Raw genomic sequence first — 18,476 nt, forward strand, 5'->3', positions numbered from 1 at the left:
GCTCACAGATAGTTAAACCTCTGTCTCACCCTCAACCAGAGCAACTTAGAGCAATGTCACATGCTCTCAGGAACATCCCTCCTTGGATGGGAAAAAAGTCTGCTGAACTGGCAATTAAAACGCAGCTCACCTATCCAATTTAGCATATCCCCTGTATAATAAGCACCTAACTTAGCCTAGAAACAAGGTAGAGTTTTAGTATAAAATATATTTCTGGGCTCATGATGGGATATATTTAAATTCTGAATCCTCAAGAAAAAAATTTATACAAAATGGGCACATTTTTGATCTTCTGGTCTCCGAAGTCAGATGGGAAAGAAAATCAGGTAGAAAAGTGGTAAAATAATCAATCTCTATATTTTATTTCATCTTTAATTTCTATTTTCATATATTTTCTAATTCCTGTAATTAGGACCCTAAAGATGACAATAGTTACAGCAACAACTGATGCTCACCATATACCAGGCACTGTCTAAAAGCATTTCATGTGTTTCAACTCAGTTTAATTCTATAGCAACACGATGGGGTAGGTACCATTATCAGCACCTTTTATAGGTATATGATTTACAAATGAATTTATGAATATACATAAATTGAGAATACATGCTTAAATTATTAATGTACTGTCAGGTGTCCATGGTCGAAAATACCCCTATTCTGGTCTCTCAGCCTTCCTCCATTTTCTTGGGTACCCCCTACTTCTGCAAGCACTCCCCCAATCCTGTGGTCACACCCTCAAGGTCTGTGAGTGTCCCCCACTTCTGTGGGCACCCAGAAATTGCAGGATCTGCTGCTTGCCTAAAGGCTTAGTGTGACTGAGAAGGCTCGGAATTCCAAGAGCTGCAGCATTTCTTCGGTAAAATCACTAGCAGCCTAATCACCATTCATTTCAGGGACCTGCTCCGGGCCCTCACTGTTAATACCCCACAGTGAATTCTCACAATTCCCAACCATTTCTGCCAATCACTTTCAAATGGGCTTGCACCCTGTTCTTTTGATTTTGTTGCCATTGGAATGGCTGGCCGCCTTCCCTCCACCCCAGCTTCTTAGTCTCAATGGAAAAAGATTCCCACCAGTTTTAAGACCCAGGTGGCAGGGGCCACATTCCATCAGAGGAAAGCTGTGCAGCACCAAATTAATCCAAGGTCACTGCGGCAGAGGGACCTGGTGAAGGGGCCAGGCAGCCCATACACATCACAACCCATCAGGGGCTTGGCAACAGCACGCCCTTAATTTAAGGCATTGGGTTTGAATTTGAGTCATCGTGCCATATTTCAGCCTTTCATTTGCCAAACCACCAGTCAACTTAAACTAAAACATGTTTTTGGAAAAGACTTTTAGGGGCGGTAGGAATGCAGTAACTTGCTGGAAACATTCAAATGGACTTAGGGTGGTAATGCAGAAAAAAATTAAAATGTGCACTGGTTTAGGTTGTGGATGTTCTTCTTTGCTGCAGAGGGACAGAGAGAGTGGGGTTGCAAACTTCTGTTTGTCCTTCCTGATCTGATGCACACAGGGGTCACTTCATTCAGGTCAGGAAACGGCTATTCAAGGTTCTTCCTGGTCTGAAGACAGCATCTACAGTTACCATGTACTTGGCCACATTCTCATCCCATAGAGAGAGCCGCTGGGAGGACCAGATCAAAGAGCATTCTGGCATTAAAGCGTTAAAGCCCTCTCTTGCACTTGTGCCTCGGTGTGTCTTGTTTAAAAACTCATTATGCAAAATACAAAATTTGGGCTCCCAAGTAGTTTCTGAGCTGGTTTACAAACTTGAAAACACACTGGGATCACCTGGTGGATAAATTTAAGTAGCAGTGCCTGGGCATCACCTTCAACTAATGAACTCGGATGCTCTAGAGGTGGGCTTCCTTAGAGGAACAAGCTTCACAGGTGATTCTACTGTGCAGATGTGATTCTAATGTGTTTACTGGAGACCCACTCTCTCCGCTGGCCTGTCTGTGCCCTGGGTGGGTTAGTCAGCACTTGCTTTCTTGTGGTTACGGTTCTAACCCCACCACTGGCCCAGCCCCTGGAATCCTCGCTGGCTCCCCAGGGGACTTTCCAAAATGTGCTGGTCTTGAGGCATGGTGTAAACCCATTTTTTAAAAATGGCCTTTCATAAGTTACTGCTTTTAAAGATTTAAAATCATCTTTAAAACCCAGTTAAAACTATGTTTAAGCCATTGGAGGTGTGTAGAGAAGCAGGTAGAGGCAATGAGTGTAGCCTGAAGCCAATTAAAAAAAGGTACAAAGGCTGTATAAAAACCTCTCCAATTTATATTCAGATTTTGATTCCAAAAGTTCCACAAAATTTTCATGCTGATAAAACATCATAACATTGAGATAGGAGTGTTGGCTATCCCTTTTATTCCCTCTACATGTCTCTTTTATTAACATTGACAGCTAGCATGAACATGACGCCTTTTTAAAAAATGTACTTTGTCTTTGAAGAGGTTAAACAGATTTTAAGGCTTCAAAGTTGGTTCGGTTTCTTACTGGGACTGAGGAATCATTGTAGTATTAAAAAACCATTAAGCTGAAGTAGTAAGATGAGGATAACATACTGGCAAGCTACTTTGCAAAGTTGGTTTAAGGATAAGAAGAATATTTGAGAAGTGTCTTAAGTTCCTTAGAAGAAAACCCTCAAAACGTGGTGCCTATCATTAAAATGTTTTAAGCTCTTTATAAAAATGACATTTCTCAAATTACAGAGGACTCTTAACAGTGAAGGGGAAAAAAAGATTGTTCTTTCCAAAATGGAAATATCCCCCCTCTTTCTGAACCTAATAACTGAAAGCATTCAGTAGTTTCTTTAACTTAAAGGTTAGGAGAATGTGCTCAGGATGTATTTTACAATCAGATACTGTCAGACACAAGTCCTCTATGCTGAGTTTTAATCAAGGGCAAAGGGCATGATTCCCCAGGTAATTTTTCTTTTTTTAAGTAGAAAAACATTTTTTATCAACCAAATTGAAAAGACTTTTTAGGGAGAATAAGCAACAATTTTGATAAGTAGGTAATAATAAGTATTAGTAGCTGACTTTGAATAACATATTCTGGTCTGCAGAGTATTTCCGTACACGTTACTGAGTTTCACAGATACCCTGTGAAGTTAGGTTATTCTGAGTCCATCTTACACCCGGGAACGTGAGTGTTGGAGAGGCTGAAACAGCATGAAAGCCGTGGAGCTGGGATCTGACCTCAGGCCATTTTACTTTCAATCCTCTGCTTATATGGAACTCATTGTAGCAGCTAAAGAGTGTGGACTTTAGACTGCCCAGGTTTCAGATCCGGATTTCTTCCCTTCTGTAGCTTCGTGACCTTGGACAGGTCATTTTTAGCTCACTGTACCTCTGTTTATGTAAACAGAGATGATAAAAGTACCTACACTTTACAGGGTTAATGGAAGGCTAAAAGGTGTTAGTGCACATAATTGCATGAAACAGATTTTCACTATTTGAATCCTTGTTCCTTTGCTTTATTTCTTGTGAGAAGGAGAACAGGTAGGAAGGAGAACCGTCTTAAAACTGACCAAATGCTGATCAGTTTGGAATCAAGACATCAGATCTGGGTGTCTTCCTCTAACACCTAGAGGATGGAAACTATTCATAGTCTTAGCAACAAGTTTCCAGATCTTCCCGGGCTTGACTCCAAACAGCCTGCACTGGGTGGCTGGCCACAGTGACCTCCCAGAAGCGGCAGAGTCTTGATGAAATGACATGAACATTTCATCAAGAAGGTCTCTTATTTTCATCCCTTTTGGACTGGAATAAGGGCTCAGCTGAAGACTAGACAGGTCTGGTCATGGGCTCAGCTCAGAGCTTCTAACCTACAAGAGGCCTGGATTTTTTATCAGGTCAGTTGGGACGGCCAGCCCTGCATCTGCCCAGATGACAGGTGAATGATCCAGGCCTCAAGGGGGCTTGAATGTCATCGCTCTGGCTGAGCCTTCGCAATCATCTGACTCAATGACATGGCACCGAGAAGCACAACCCAGGAAAAAGAAAATAAAAACCCAACCAACTAACACCCACAGCGGGTAAATTCCCTCCTACTTCTGATCCTAAAACCCAAACAGCTGCTACCCCCCCAGGTGGAACCACTGACAAAAACACACAAGGGAGCTTAGGGAGAAAAACAACCACCAACCAACTAAAAAGAATCAGTGACTTGAAGGTCATGGTTTGACTTCCTTGCTTTACTACCTTCATCATTAATATTTTGCTAAAGCTCATTAAAAAATTATTTTTTTCCAACATAGGGTTTAAAATGGGAAGCAACTGAGCCAAACAGGTAGTTTCAAGCTTTAAGTGAACCTGGGACTGAATATTGTTACTACATGCGGGTGGGGGAAGGGGGTCACGAGGAAGTAGTTCTGGGGTGCTTTGAACTCATCCAGTTTTGAGGCTTAAACCAAGAATGGCTTAGGGTCACCTAGAGTCAGCTAAAGCCGGGCAAGAAGAACAGTGAGAGCAGTCAGAGGTGCACAGAGTTTTTAAAACAAGCCAAGGTGCTTTACAACTTGCTTTCTGCTGAATTCTCTGTTGCTGATCTTACTGCCAGAGCCTGTGCTGCCTGCACTGTGGCCCACGTGAGGTATTAACGGCGGCCCCTGTCTGCGGGGGCCAATCTCAGGGACATCCATATGGATGGATCCATCCTATGTGGCTCTCAGTATCCATATAGGAACCTGCAGTACATCGGGGGAGGGGGGAGTTGAGGAATCCATTTTCTGCTTTCCTTAAAATCCCCAGGGTCCTAAAAAGTTTTTTTTTTTTTTTGGTGGGGCGGGGAACTACTTCAAGACAACCTGAAAAGACAAATCAACTTGAGAGTCTGGATAATCTACAGAGACTTACCCGTACGACGTAGTTAAATCTTCTGGAATCCAGAATGGCAGTTGAGAAGTCCAGCCTGTTGAAGGCTTCCCCCAAAGTGCAATATCCATGGCGCTGAATGTGAAAACAGGGGGTGCAGAGGTAATTTTCCAGAAAAATCTGCCTGGACCCTGCTGACAAGCTTGGTGGCTGTGTTAGGTAACCTATGGCTATCTGCTGCTTTCCTGTGCCATGATCAGCCCTTTCTGGGCCCCTGGGCCCCTGGCGCCCTGCCCCACCATGAGCCACAAAGATGGGTAGTACAGCCGACAGCTGCTTTAGTCAGTGACTAAAGTCGTGACGTGTACCATTTGGGCCCTTCTTCTCTGCACACACTTGTACTTGCCTGTCAAGGAAAGGTTGGGAGCTGGGTATGTGATGTGTGTTGGTCACTGTAACATACTCCTGGGGGAAGAATTAGCCCCATGTGTGTCAACTCTGTCTGCCATATCTCTAGTGCTTTTCTCTCTGTGATCATCAGAAGCGTTTTTAAGGCTTCATGAGGAAGCCAAAGAAGTTTTGGTCTTTTCTCTGTGAACACACAAGGCACTGGGTGTAGAGAGCCCTGACTCAGTCCCAGCTCTGCTCCTAGTACCTGGGTGGTCTCGGGTGTATCCCTGGCCCTCTCGGGGCCTCAAGTCACAGAGCGAACTAGATGTTCTCCAAGGTCCCTGACAGCAATAGAAATTCTATCAATCTGTCATACTGCCTGTATCCTAGTTATCTGAGCAAATGCCTGTGCAGTGGGAAAATGTACATAAAAGGGTTTTATAAAGCGCCGTGCAAATTTAGATATTACAGTGTCTTATTCTCTTCTGCATCTAGCTCATGCAGCCTCACACTGGGTGAGCACGAAAACTTCTCCTGTATTTAGTGATGAACCCTTCCAGGGCTAAAATGAATTGAGTTGAAGTCTAAAAGAGGTCTTAGAACAAAAGGGAGGCGCTGTCCTGAGGGAAAGGCTAGAGCTTTATAATAGTGTGTTTGAGATGGGAATATTAATCTTTATAAAGCATTTCTACATACATCATCTCACTGAATGATTGGGGAGCCCACCTAGTGACCTTTGCATCTCTCTCTGTAGCCCCAAACTCGGATGCCTGGCTAGGTAGTGGGCTGCAGGCCTCCACCACCCACATCCAAGAAGACAGTCATGATGTGAAGTAGTTTCCCAGTCTCGCCCCTACCCTGTCAGGGGAGGCATAAAGCTAAGCATGCTCCTTAATGAACTGATGGGCGCTCACCTCTTTAGTACTTCCTTTGTGAACATAGATCCATGTTTCTCGGTGGAAATCTACAAAGACAAAATAAAAACAACCCAAAACCCCACAGCTTTGAAATTTATAACGTGCCCAAGATTTTAAACTTGTTTTGTTTTCATTTATTCCAAAGTGTAAAAAAGTTTTGACAAAAAAGTACAAAGACTCTACTGACAATCTCAGGGGAGGCAAATGCCTAACTTCTGCAGTGTATAAACATTGGAGTTGTAATTTACTTTGTCAGAAGCACTTCAAGTCTTTGATACTCAGACTGAGTATACCAAAGCTCCAAATTAAAGAAAAAAATCTAATACCCAAGTATGAGTTTGTGTTAAATGCCAAGCTTACAAGTTAAACAAGGCCATAAAAAGTAGAAATAAAACAGATAATATGAAGAAACCATGCAGTACAGATGGAATAAACTAAGGATCAGTAATTCCTGCTTATTAATAGAACTTTATACTCTCTGTTCATACTTACATCCAGCATCTAGAACTGTTACTAGTATTTATACAAGGGAAGAGGGAGAAACAAATCTATGTTCAAAGCCTCAAAACACAGTTCCAAACGAAAGCACACACTGGAACTGGTTCAGCTGACCATACCACTGAATAGTAACTAAATTAACTGTCAAACATAAGTGACAAGCAGGGAAAAAACACCCCAACTAGCAACTGACTTATAAACACGACTGTAAAGAATACATTAATCTCACTCATAAAATGCACAGCCAGGTTTCTGAGTGCAAAGATCCGGGTAACCTCTGTGAATGACACAGTCAACATGAAAGCGGATGCCAAACATGTGAGGTGTGATTTGTTCCCCTGCCAAAACCCAATCATAATGATATTCAAACAGCTTTCTTCTCAAGTTCACGACAAACAGCTTACATTGAGTTTTGGTTTTGCTATTCAGCATGTCCTTCTTTCTCTTCTTGGCTGCAACATCATAGTTCAGGCTGTTGAAAAGATTCTCCTTATTGTATACTTCCTTGCTGCAGTAACTAGGAATAACAGACAAGAGGGGATGAGCTCTAACAACTAGACTTTAACATGAGCTGTTTCTATAAATAGCTTACTGCGTTATAAAACACAAACATACATGCTCCTCAAACAAAACAATGAAGTAACCACTCAAAAGAAGTCTGTACGGGCCCAGTCTTCCCTCTTCGGGGATGAAATAGTGTCACATCTCTGTGGAAGGCAGGGACGGGGGCTTCTGCTTCTTTTGAATTCCCAACAGTGTCCGCCATTGTATTTGACACACAGCCCTGCACTCTTTAGGAGCCGTGCAGGGTACAACAACATTATTTTAAGCAAAAATGATGAATGGATGGGGAGGGAGGGAGGGAGAGGAATGGTTACTGGTATCACTATAATACACAATACTTTCATTTTGCAAAAACATCCACCCCAAGCTGCTTTTCAAAAATACCGCTTTATGGAGATATAATTCACATACCATACAATTCACCTATTTACAGTGTACCCAAGCTGCTTTTAACTAGCATGCTCCCGTGTCTTTAAAACATTTACAAAAATCTGACTTACAGACTGCATTTCTAGGAGATGTTTAGTGTACAGTACTAGTTGTTTAGGTTTTATATAATTCCTTGACTAACACTAGGCATCATGCTGTGAGGTGAAGACCTTGAGTCCTAAATGAAACAAGCTGTATTTACAACTTATACTTTATAAGAGCTGAAAAGACAGAACTGGCCAATTCACAGGTCACTAAAGATGTGCAGTTCAACTTGGGTCAGGGGCATATTTCCTTCAGTAAGCTGAGCTGAGCTGTCATTTGGGGGGCTGACTGAGTTCTATTCTATTATGCAATGGGATTTCAGAGTATATCTCTGAAGAGCTTCCACAGAAGGAATGCAGGAGAAATACTGAGGTACAATGAGAAGATAGGTTCCCCGATCCCCCCAACCCCCGTGGGCATGCGCCAGGCAGGATTTATAATGCCAACCAGTAAAACATCAATTAGGGTTTGTTTCCCCTTACGTCAGCCATATATTAGAGGCCTTTAATTTTCTGAGTTCCTCTGCTGAATTTAAAATATGATTTAATTTATATCTTTTTTGGACCTACATCTGTTGGATAAGATGAGGTACACCTGCACTTCTCCATTGTATGGATATTATGTAAAAGAAAAAAGAGGGGTTGAGACAGTTTCCAGTATCCTGTTGCTACGATGGTCTCTCCAGTAGCACTTCAATAAGTACAATAAGTATCTTGCTAACATGCTTACACGTGACATTACCAACAATATACTCAGTGTTTCTGGACCCATAGGGATAGGCTTGATAGATAATCAGTCATTTGTTAATCTTGCCTCAGAAGGCCATGCTTAATACCATTTACTGAGTTTCCTAATATCATTAGCCTTCTCCTTTTCATTGAGGGAAACAGGATATTTTTAGGTTTCAGGAGCGATTACTGCAGAAATGCGCTCTCTTAGAGGCACTTTCTTAAGTGAGCCCAGGGTGAATGTTTTGGGTCCAGCTTTGTGTCACACGTGAGTGTGTGTTTGTCTGCTTGCACAGCTATAGAGGCACAAAACCACCGACCAATCAGTTGACTTGCACCAAGGTCAGCAGGAAAAGAGGGGCAGAAGAAAGGGAGAGCAGAACTCTGAGCCCTTAGAGCTAATTTAAGAAATTTCAATCAATGCTGAGGAGAAGGGAGAACGATGGAAAGTCACTTGATTGGTCCATGACGTACCAAAGCTGAGAACAGCTTTAGAAAACAAAGTTAGGCCATTTTGTGTAAAAATACCACACGAAGCCTTATTTTTAAAGGAAACTCGCACATGCACCATGAACAAAAGCCTACAGCCTGAGTTCCACATAGAGAGAACCATAAAATGAAGCTGCCTTATTCTCAATCACACATTTAAGGTTTAGCAGAACATTTTCGGAGCCTGGGCCATAGATTGTGACCATTCCTTAGCAATGTTAAATATTTATATTTCATCTTATTCTTTTCTAATTGAAAACATTCCTCAAAGGAATTTGAGCACTTGCTTTCCTCACAGAAACAACAATAACCTGCTTTAAGCCCAAGTGACTCATTTCCAAAGCTAGTTTAAGAAGAATTTGACATAATTGATGATGCTCTCCCACTGGAGAACGTGGAAAAGCTTTAACCGAAGAGAAACCCTGCACTTTTCACTTAGACAATAGGTTTTGGACTTCAGAGGTAGGGCCTGGAAGGAAGGGCTATGGGGTTTATTTGTGTTGCCTGCTTATATGTTTTCTTTTAAGCGATCATATATTTCAGTTAGAGGCTATTTTGAGAGTTCAATTATGTCCATTTCAAGGAAATGCAAAGCCAGTGGAAAATTACAACTGAAATTTTGAACAAGAAAAGCCACCACCATTTAGGAACCACGACATTTTTTTTTTTTTTTTTCAAATAAGCAAAACCATTTAAAGAGGCTGCTTTCTTCATTAAATTCAATAATAACCAGAAAGTTGCTATATTATAGTCAGTTCTTACTAATCTTGATTTTTATAGGCACAGGCCTAGAATAAGAAAAAAGACCTCGTCCAGCCCCATACTGTCAACACACACATACGAAGATACTTAAAGACAACTTGAGAAAAAGTGAAAGATTTCAAAATAAGCCCATTTGGCAGCAGAGATAAAGGGAGGGAAGGAAAAAAAAAAAAAAAGCCCTATTTCTCATTTCATTTGTAATAACAGGCCATTTAAGAAAGCTGTGGCCTACCCCAAAGGTCTTAGTTGTAGATTAAGGCCAATGAGTTCTATGCTAATTTGCTCCAATACATACCCAATTTGTCAAGCTCACATGGCTAGTAACCAGATTGTTCTGGCAAAACAAACAGCCTAGTGTATGTAGCTCTTAGAACAGTGCCTTGCACACAGTAAGCACTCATAAAATCTTAACTATTATTTTTATTTGCTTATGCACTAACTCATCCAGGGCACTGAAGTAAACTTCCTGCTTCCTGGTTCAGCCTTAGCTGTACTGGAAAGCAACATTGGAGTTTTCAACTGCAGGCTTGCAGAAGAGTGGCCCAGGCTCAGGGAGCTGAGATTACTCATCCTGGAGGTGGGCTGGGGCGGGATTGGGGGTTGTTGGTGAGGAAGACTGCATGCGAGGTGGCTCAACCATCACTTCCTTGAAGCATTCTTGGATCGCTCCAATTCATGCCGAACTCTTTCCTCGAATGTAACACTTGCCATTCCTCTTCCATCTTATGTAGTTTCAACTTTTTCACAAGGGGCCCTGCTTGAAGCTTATCTGAAATCCTCCCATGATCTCAGTTCAGGGCACTTAGCTGTGATGGGGTTTTGTAACATTCTGCTGCTGGAAGAGGACAGGGCCCTGGACCACAGAGAGAATGGCCAGCAGAGTCCAGAGAAGGTACGCTGGGCAGACAAACTGTGGTCAACACAAAAACACTGTCCCCAGGCTGCACTACACCAAGTGCACCCTCATCCCTCTCTCCTGTTCAGGCAGCTCACAGAATGGTAGGTGGAATCAGAGTAAGTGCATGAGGCCCCTGCAGGCCTCTGTTTTACATCCACCCGCTCCCTCCCTTTCAAAAGGGCCTGCCTTCTTTGCTCCTAACTGGGGAGGCATTCAACTTCACCTGAGTAGGCAGGCGCTCAGCCCAAACCTGACATCCAGGGAAACATCACCAAGACTGAAAACAGTGGGGATATTCGAGACTACAAACCCAGGTCTCAGAAGGCCAACTGCTTTTAAGAAGTTGGCAGACTTCTCATGCTAAGTAGGGAAGGAATTGTTTACAATTGCTGGGGGAAAAAAACACTCTGCAAACAAACAGCCAGCTGCTTTGCTAGGAGCTACCAAATGATTCCTCAAATGACTCATCAAAGAGCCACAGGTGGTCACTATATCGATCACCGTTTGTGATGATGGTGGTGGTGACAGTTCTAGCTCAGAAAGCGTGAAAATGGAGGAAAGAAAGGCGATTCAAGAAGGGGAGAGGGGGTGGGAAGCTACCTGATTCCAGCCTGGGTTAAACTTTTGTGGTAAGGTAAAACCTTCTCCAGGTCTCCCCTACTGTGGAGGGAGAGGCACCACTATTTACTTGGAAATAGGAGTGATACCCGCTTATCTCCTGGAGCAGATACAGTGTGAATGTTTATGCGAACCAGAGGCTCTGCATTTTGAGCCTCTCCTGCTGAACCCCATGGTCTGTTTCCTGCTGAGGAGCATCCTACAGTTGTATCTGGGTGGGCCACTGTGACACAGCTCAGCAGATCATGACTGCACCTCCCTAGAAAGAATCCAAACTGTTACACAAAAATAAAGCACTTAAAATATTAGATCCTCATTTCTTAGGAATGAGGAGGAAGGAAGGAAGTTTCTACTCTGCTAAAATAAAAATAAGCTTTTAGTCTAGGGAGAATAATTTAGGCCTAATTGGTAACTAGAGTCCCTTAAAAGAGTCTAGTGACAGCAGTTGGTCTTTTTATTTTCCTGTAAATTATCTGGTTTTCCATAAATAAGATTTCTTTATAGTGCTCCCCAAACACCCCAGGGACTGCTTCAAAGTGTCTTTAACATAAAGGTCAATGTGCTCTTGTCTCTCCTGGCAGACGCACAAGATTAAATATTTTTTTCCCATTGGAAGACAAAAGGTGATGCTTTACAAATCACAAACAGGTGTGGGGCTCTGGAGGTCAGGACGAGGCAATAACGATTTTTCCTTGATAGTTGTCGTGTGAGTGCCAGGGGCTCAGCCAAACAACCACTGGTAAATCTGAGTGGGAAGCTGGCCCAGGTACAGAAATCTCCACTGAAGTCAATTTAAGGTCTGGGGGTGTGGAGCAGTGGTTTTCAGCAAAGGCCCGGGATAAAGGCACCCAAGGGTAAGCGGTCTGCACTGATCCCCTCTGGGCCAAATGGCAGCGATCCGGAAGCCATCTGTGGAGATCATGACAGACGGACTCCAGACCACCTAACTCATTAGTCGCTGCTTCCCTGTGTTATTAACGAAGCGGAGCATCAGGCACGGTGGACCTCGGATTTTCCACCAGACTGACAGAGCTCAGGTGGAACTTGAGTCCAGAGGCTCACCCAAGCCAGGTGGGCTTTCTGCAGGTGATAGGCATCACTTGAAATGGGGGCGCACTCACTATACACAGAAAACTGACCGAAAGGGCCACCGAGGAAACAGGTGCAAAGACGCCGTCCTTCCAGAAGTAGAAGGCTTGTGGGATCCATGCCCCGCCTCCCTTCCCTCCTCCGCGGCTCTGTTTCTGAGTCCTTATCATGGCTCCGCAAGTCCGCCCGCAAGCGCTGGTGCCCCAGGGACCATCTGGCTGCCCCTTCCTGGTTACTCATGCTCTCTGCCCACTCTGTGGTCGCCTGTGCGTGGGAAGAGCCTGGAGGTGCTCCGGACGGGACCCGTGTGCAATCCCGTCTCCAGACTTGTGCTCGGAGCCCCGCCACCTCAGAGTGAAAGCTGTGCAGCCCACTCGCCGGCGCCCCGACCCGCAAACCGCGCGATACCGGTGTCCTTTAAGGCAGGGGACCCCTGAAGTTGTGTGTTTAAGCTTTAGCGTTCGGGGACTAGATCCGCGTTTGTCGTCAGATTCTCAGAGGGACACGGGGTTCTGTAAAGAGTCGTGCCCACTTGGAGACTCTGACCTTGAACCATAAGAGAAACCAAATACCCCGAATCCCTTGCTCTGGTGACCTCTGCAGAAACCCGGGCAATTCACTTCCATCCTTCTGGTCAGGGGCTCCCTCCTCACCCTGTTCCAGCCCGGCCTGCGTCCCAGTCACCCGACCCGCTCCCGGAGACCAACCGGGTCAGTTCTGCGCAGCTGAAATTAGTGGCGATCCCCTCACCTGCTGAGGTCGTTCACGAAGCTGCCGCTCTTCTCATCCAGGAAGCGCTTCCAGCCATCGGCCGTCTTCACCCAGCTCTGCCCGGGGGACCGCCAGTCCTGCCCGAGGAATGGCATGGCACTGCCAACGGACGCGACGGATGGACGCGACGGAGTGATGGACGGGACTGGCCCGGCGGCCTTGGGGACGCGCCGCCCTGGGCGGATGCTCGGGGTGCCGGGGCCGGTGAGGGCGCGGCTGCAGGGAACCCGAGTGGAGGGCTGCGGGATCGGGGGTGCGGAGCGGGGTACCTGCGCTCGCGGGGGGCCGCTGTGGAGGGTCGCCGGGCGCGCGGGGCTCGCTGGAGCGCTGCGCTGCTCTCCCGGCCGCCGTATTTATCCCGGGCCGCTGGCCGCGGCTCTTTGTTGCCGGAAGAGGCGCCTGCTCTTAGCCCGGCCCCCCCAGCCCGGAGGCCACGTGGCTTTGTTTATAGGCTCGGCTTGTTTTCCGAGGCGCCCTCGGCTCCTGGTCTTCTGGCTGTTGCACAACCGCTTGCTGGTGGAAACTTGAAGCCGCGCCGCGGGGCCGGGGCTCCCACTGCCCCTTCGCCTCTGGCCCTTCTGCGCTCCCACCCCGCCCCCAGGGCGCAGCTTCTGCAGCCGCGAGATTGAGGCCGGGCACTCGGGAAACTGCGCCCCGTCCTCCTGCAGCTCCCGGCCTGGCGAGGTGCAGGGAGGAGGAGGCCCGAGTGGCTTCTGGATCGCTGCGGGGCGGGGGGTGGGAAGAAAGGAAGGCACCCTTCCCAACCGCGAGCTGTCACAATCGAGCCCCGCGATCCAGAGCACCCCTGCAGGAGCCGGGGCCCGGCACAGCGCGGCCCGGAGCCGGGTAGGAGGGCGCAGCCTCCTTGGCCTCTCTCGCTGCCTAGACCCGCTCTTGGGCGAAGGAGGGGACCCACCGCGAGGCGGGAATGGGGCGGGGGGACAGCCCCCCCACCTCACCCTGCCCCAGGACTGTTAAAGAGTCGGCTGTCAGGCCTGTCTCCGAGGTGGCAAAGGGAGGAGAAGGAGGCCAGGCGGCAGCTGGTCCCCGCGCGGTGGGAGTGGAGAGCAGGGACAGTCCTCCACCCCACTGTGGGCACCCTAAGCGAGCAGCGCTGGCGCCTGGCCCGGGTCTAGGGCGCCGGGGAATGGGATTTTATTACGAAGAACCGCGAAGCCCCTTTCCCCTTCCTGCTGTTCGGCATCCTCTGGGCTATTAGGCTCTCCTGGGAAAATAATCAAGCCAGGAGTTTTGTTTTAGTTTTGGTGAGCGTTTAGGGAGAGGGGCCCAGAATGCGCCTCCTCCCGACTGCTGGGGACTAAAGGAAGTTCGGTAAAAGTCCACAGTGAGGAGGCGATGCCCGGGAGTCCGAGGCCCTCACAGACCTCAGTTTATTAACCTAATCCTTGAAACCGCGGCGGGGGGCGGGGGCGGGGGCGGGAGGGGGGCCCAGTGTGGCAGTTCTGGTTTTCCAGATGAGGGCACCGAGGGCCGCTGAGAAGGGTTAAACCAGTGACTTACTCAGGGTCACAAGGCTAGTTTCTTCACAATCCACAGTACAATCGGAAATTATCCTGTTTGCTTTTTGGTAACAAGCTACCACTCTCTGCAGAATGTAATCTCCAGGAGAGATCAACCGTCTTGTTTTGGGGGTATCCCAGCTCCAGCACCTTGCAAGGCCCAGAGTAGGCCTTAGATAACTATTTGTCCAATGAGTAGGTGAATACATACGGGAAGCTGCTGACATCAGGGTATCTTCTTGTTCTTCATGACTTCTAGTTACAATGCTTTGCAGTCTGTTCCATTTGTCAATTAGATTGCAAAGAGTGGTCACAGCAGAGTAAAATCTGCATGCTCAATAATTAGCTTCCACTTGATTCCTTGATTCTTCCACACCCCTTCCTCTGCAGCCATCAACATTGTCCCACCGACTCTGTGCAATCTTTAAGGCTCAGAGTAGATAAAGACATTGTGTGTGCCTTGGGAGGGTACATGTTGGAGGGGAAAGGAGGTGTTTTTAATAAAGTCTGCTTTCAAGTAGCCAGAGTTTTCTGATTCAGGTTTTCCACCATAAATAATTTATTAGCATAGTTATAGTAAAAATATCTTGTAAAAACACTGCAGAAGGTCCCAAATAAATGATAGTCACTACAATCATGCTGACAGATGAGACAGTGTTGGGTCTGGCCTTTGTTGGAGAGAATTGATTCCTGTAAGGGAGCATAATTAAGAGATGTGATTATTAAAGATGCATGCTAGTTACATGTCAGCAAACTACATCTCTGTAGAAACTATAGAAGTCAGAAGATTTGAATTCTATTTCTGCTAGAGCAACATACTGTCTGTCTGACCTGCATGAATGACAAATTCTGGAGGCACAGTTTCCTCAGCTGTCAAGAAAGAGTAGAGCCTATAAATGCCTACCTTTCAGGATTGTTTAGAAAGTGTGTTAAATGGGATTATGGTTACCAGTTCTTTCCTCTTTGGTAGTGTAGTGCACTCACATGGCCCATGGCCTCTTAATAATATGTAACTCCCTGATTCTTTTTTTAAAATTGAAGTATAGTTGACTTACAGTATTATATTAGTTTCAGTGTAATGATTCAGTGTTTTCATAGATTATACTCCATTTAAAGTTATTATAAAATAATGGCTGTAATTCCCTGTGCTGTACAATATATCCTTGTTGCATATCTATTTTGTATATAGTAGTTTCTGTCTCTTAATCCCCTACCCCTATCTTGGCCCCTCCCTCCCCACTAATATCTATTATTTTGTTCTCTGAGTCTGTTTCTGTTTTGCTATATACTGTATATTCATTTTTATTTTTTAGATTCCACATATAAGTGATAAAGTAAAATATTTGTCTTTGACTTATTTCACTAAGCATACTACTTTCTAGGTCTATCCACCTTTCTGCAAATGGCAGAATTTTATTCTTTTTTATGGCTGAGTAACATTCCATTTGTGTGTGTGTGTGTGTGTGTGTGTGTATCACATCTTCTTTATCCATTTGTCTGTGATGGACACTTGGGTTGCTTCCATATCTTGGCTATCGTAAATAGTGCTGCTATGAACATTGGGGTGCATGTATCTTTTCAAATTAGTGTTTTCATTTTTTTGGATATATTGCCAGGAGTGGGATTGCTGGATCATATGGTAACTCTATTTTTTAGTTTTTTGAGGAACCTCCATACTATTTTCCATAGTGGCTGCACCAGTTTACATTCCCACTAACAGTGTACATCCACAACCTCACCAACATTTGTTATTTGTAGACTTTTAGATAATAGCCATTCTGACAGTTGTGAGTGATATCTTATTGTTGTTTTGATTTACATGTCTCTAATAGTTAGTGATGTTGAGCATCTTTTCATGTTAGCCATCTGTATGTCTTCTTTGGAAAAATGTCTACTCAAGTCTGCCCATTTTTTAATCAGGTTGTTTGTTTTTTTGATATTGAGTTGTATAAACTGTTTATATATATTTTTTGGATATTAACCCCTTGTCGATTGTATCATTTGCAAATATTTTCTCCCAATCAGTAGGTAGTCTTTTCATTTTGTTGATGGTTTCCTTTACTGTGAAAAAGCTTTTAAGTTTAATTAGGTCCCATTTGTTTATTTTTACTTTTATTTCTTTTGCCTTAGGAGATAGATACGAAAAATATTGTTACCATTTATGTCAAAGAGTGTTCTGCCTATGTTCTCTTCTAGAAGTTTTATGGTTTCAGGTCTTACATCTTTAATTTTGAGCTCATTTTTGTATATGGCATGAGGAAATGTTCTTTTCTCATTCTTTTACATGTAGCTATCCAATTTTCCCAGCACCACTAATTATTGAAGAGACTGTCTTTTCTCCATTGTATATTCTTGCCTCCTTTGTTGTACATTAATTGACCATAGGTGCATAGGCTTATTTCTGGGCTCTCTATTCTGTTCCATTGATCTATGTGTCTGTTTTTCTTGCCAGTACCATGATGTTTTGATTACTGTAGCTTTCTATTATAGTCCAAAGTTGGTACTTCCCTGATTCTTGGCATTAGCCTTGGCCATGTAACTTGCTTTGGCCAAAGGGATGCTAGTGGATATGATGTGAGCAGAGAATATAGAGGATATGATGTGTGCGCTTGTCTGATTGGGCTAGTCCTCTTGTACTTCTACCAGCACCCTGGCAAGAGCATACCTGGGGTAGCCACTGCTCCTCAAGCTTTGGTCCTAGGATGTGACACATGGAGCAAACACCCCAGTTGTCCTACAGTTATGTTAGCAAGAAATAAATGTTTATTATCGAATGCTACTGAGATTATTGTCATCTTTTATTATACAGAATTATTGTGTCAATAGCTGACTACTACAAAGGGTTGAGTAGATAAAAGTTTGTGAAAGTTTTAATTTGAAAGATTCAAGATTCAAGCACAAGTAGGAAATCACAGTTTTTGGGTCCTTGTCTTTTTGGGGAAGAACTAATCTCAGGAAGCCTCAGTGTTTGTCTCTAGTCCTTTGGTTTTCTCCTTCTCAAAAAAAAAAAAATGTGGCTATCATATCTTAGCTCAGCCTTTACTGAAGTATGAGTGACTGCTTTAGATTTCCCACACCATTAAAAATCCAACTTGACACTTCTTCCAACACATGGTTTCTAACTAGGAAGCCTTGTAATGCTGAGCCCTTCAAGATAAAGAATGTGCTAGGCCATGTCTAGACCAGTTACCTTCACATTAGATGTTGACTTGACTTTGCAAAGCCTCTGGAATTGGAATCCTTATCATGGCTGAGCATTTGAGAACCACAAAGACAAAATATCAGTGTAATGGCTTTGGACTCAAGATATAGAGGCAGAAGGATACTCTGAGAATTTCACAAGGCACAGACTGGGGAGGACAAGTGAGGCCTGATGGTTTGAGCAACGCACAGGATAGTTTGGCCATGAGTTCCATTGCACAGATACCGAGCCTCTGCCACTCCTGAACAGCTTTGTGCAACAGATTGACCAGATCACATGCTGGGTATTTGATTATTTACATGTGCTTCTCCCCTATGGGACTGTGAGCTCCTTGTTGTCAGGGCTGTTTCTTAGTGGTTTAGTCATCACAGTGCCTAGCATGGTGCTTGGTACATGACAGATAAACCATAAATAACACAATAAATGTTGAACTACTGTGGGATGCTGTTAGTCCCATGTCTTTACCTATTGACATATTATTTCTAAGGACATTGCAGAATAGGGAGGTGGGAGAGTTCAGATATGCAGTCCTGCCCTGCATATCTGAATTCTCCAAAAATGGTGCCTTACCAGTCGGTGAGACAAATAGAGAAGGTGGTCAAAATCCTAGAAAAAGATGTTTTAATGTGCTTGTTACCTTGATGGCAGATATTAGCCATCCTAAAGATGTGTGCCAAGCACTTTGCAAACATAATCCTGTTTAACACTCCTCACAAAAGCCTGTGAGCTAAGTATC

At 44.6% G+C, this 18,476-nt stretch overlaps 1 protein-coding gene across 1 annotated transcript in view; it reads right to left on the reverse strand.

The window, feature by feature from the left end:
- The window catches only part of FBXO32 (F-box protein 32), a 28,849-nt gene extending 15,225 nt beyond the window's left edge, over positions 1 to 13,624 (reverse strand). The window contains exons 1-4 of the mRNA XM_068526253.1: positions 12,998 to 13,624; positions 7,030 to 7,142; positions 6,125 to 6,174; positions 4,863 to 4,955 (exon numbers count right to left, since the gene is read on the reverse strand). Coding sequence (XP_068382354.1) covers positions 4,863 to 4,955; positions 6,125 to 6,174; positions 7,030 to 7,142; positions 12,998 to 13,113 — 372 coding nt within the window. The 5' untranslated portion in view covers positions 13,114 to 13,624. The remainder of the gene's footprint in view (positions 1 to 4,862; positions 4,956 to 6,124; positions 6,175 to 7,029; positions 7,143 to 12,997) is intronic.
- Positions 13,625 to 18,476: the final 4,852 nt, after the last annotated feature.

The sequence above is a fragment of the Eschrichtius robustus genome, chromosome 17, assembly GCF_028021215.1.
Source record: "Eschrichtius robustus isolate mEscRob2 chromosome 17, mEscRob2.pri, whole genome shotgun sequence".
Lineage (NCBI taxonomy): Eukaryota > Metazoa > Chordata > Mammalia > Artiodactyla > Eschrichtiidae > Eschrichtius > Eschrichtius robustus.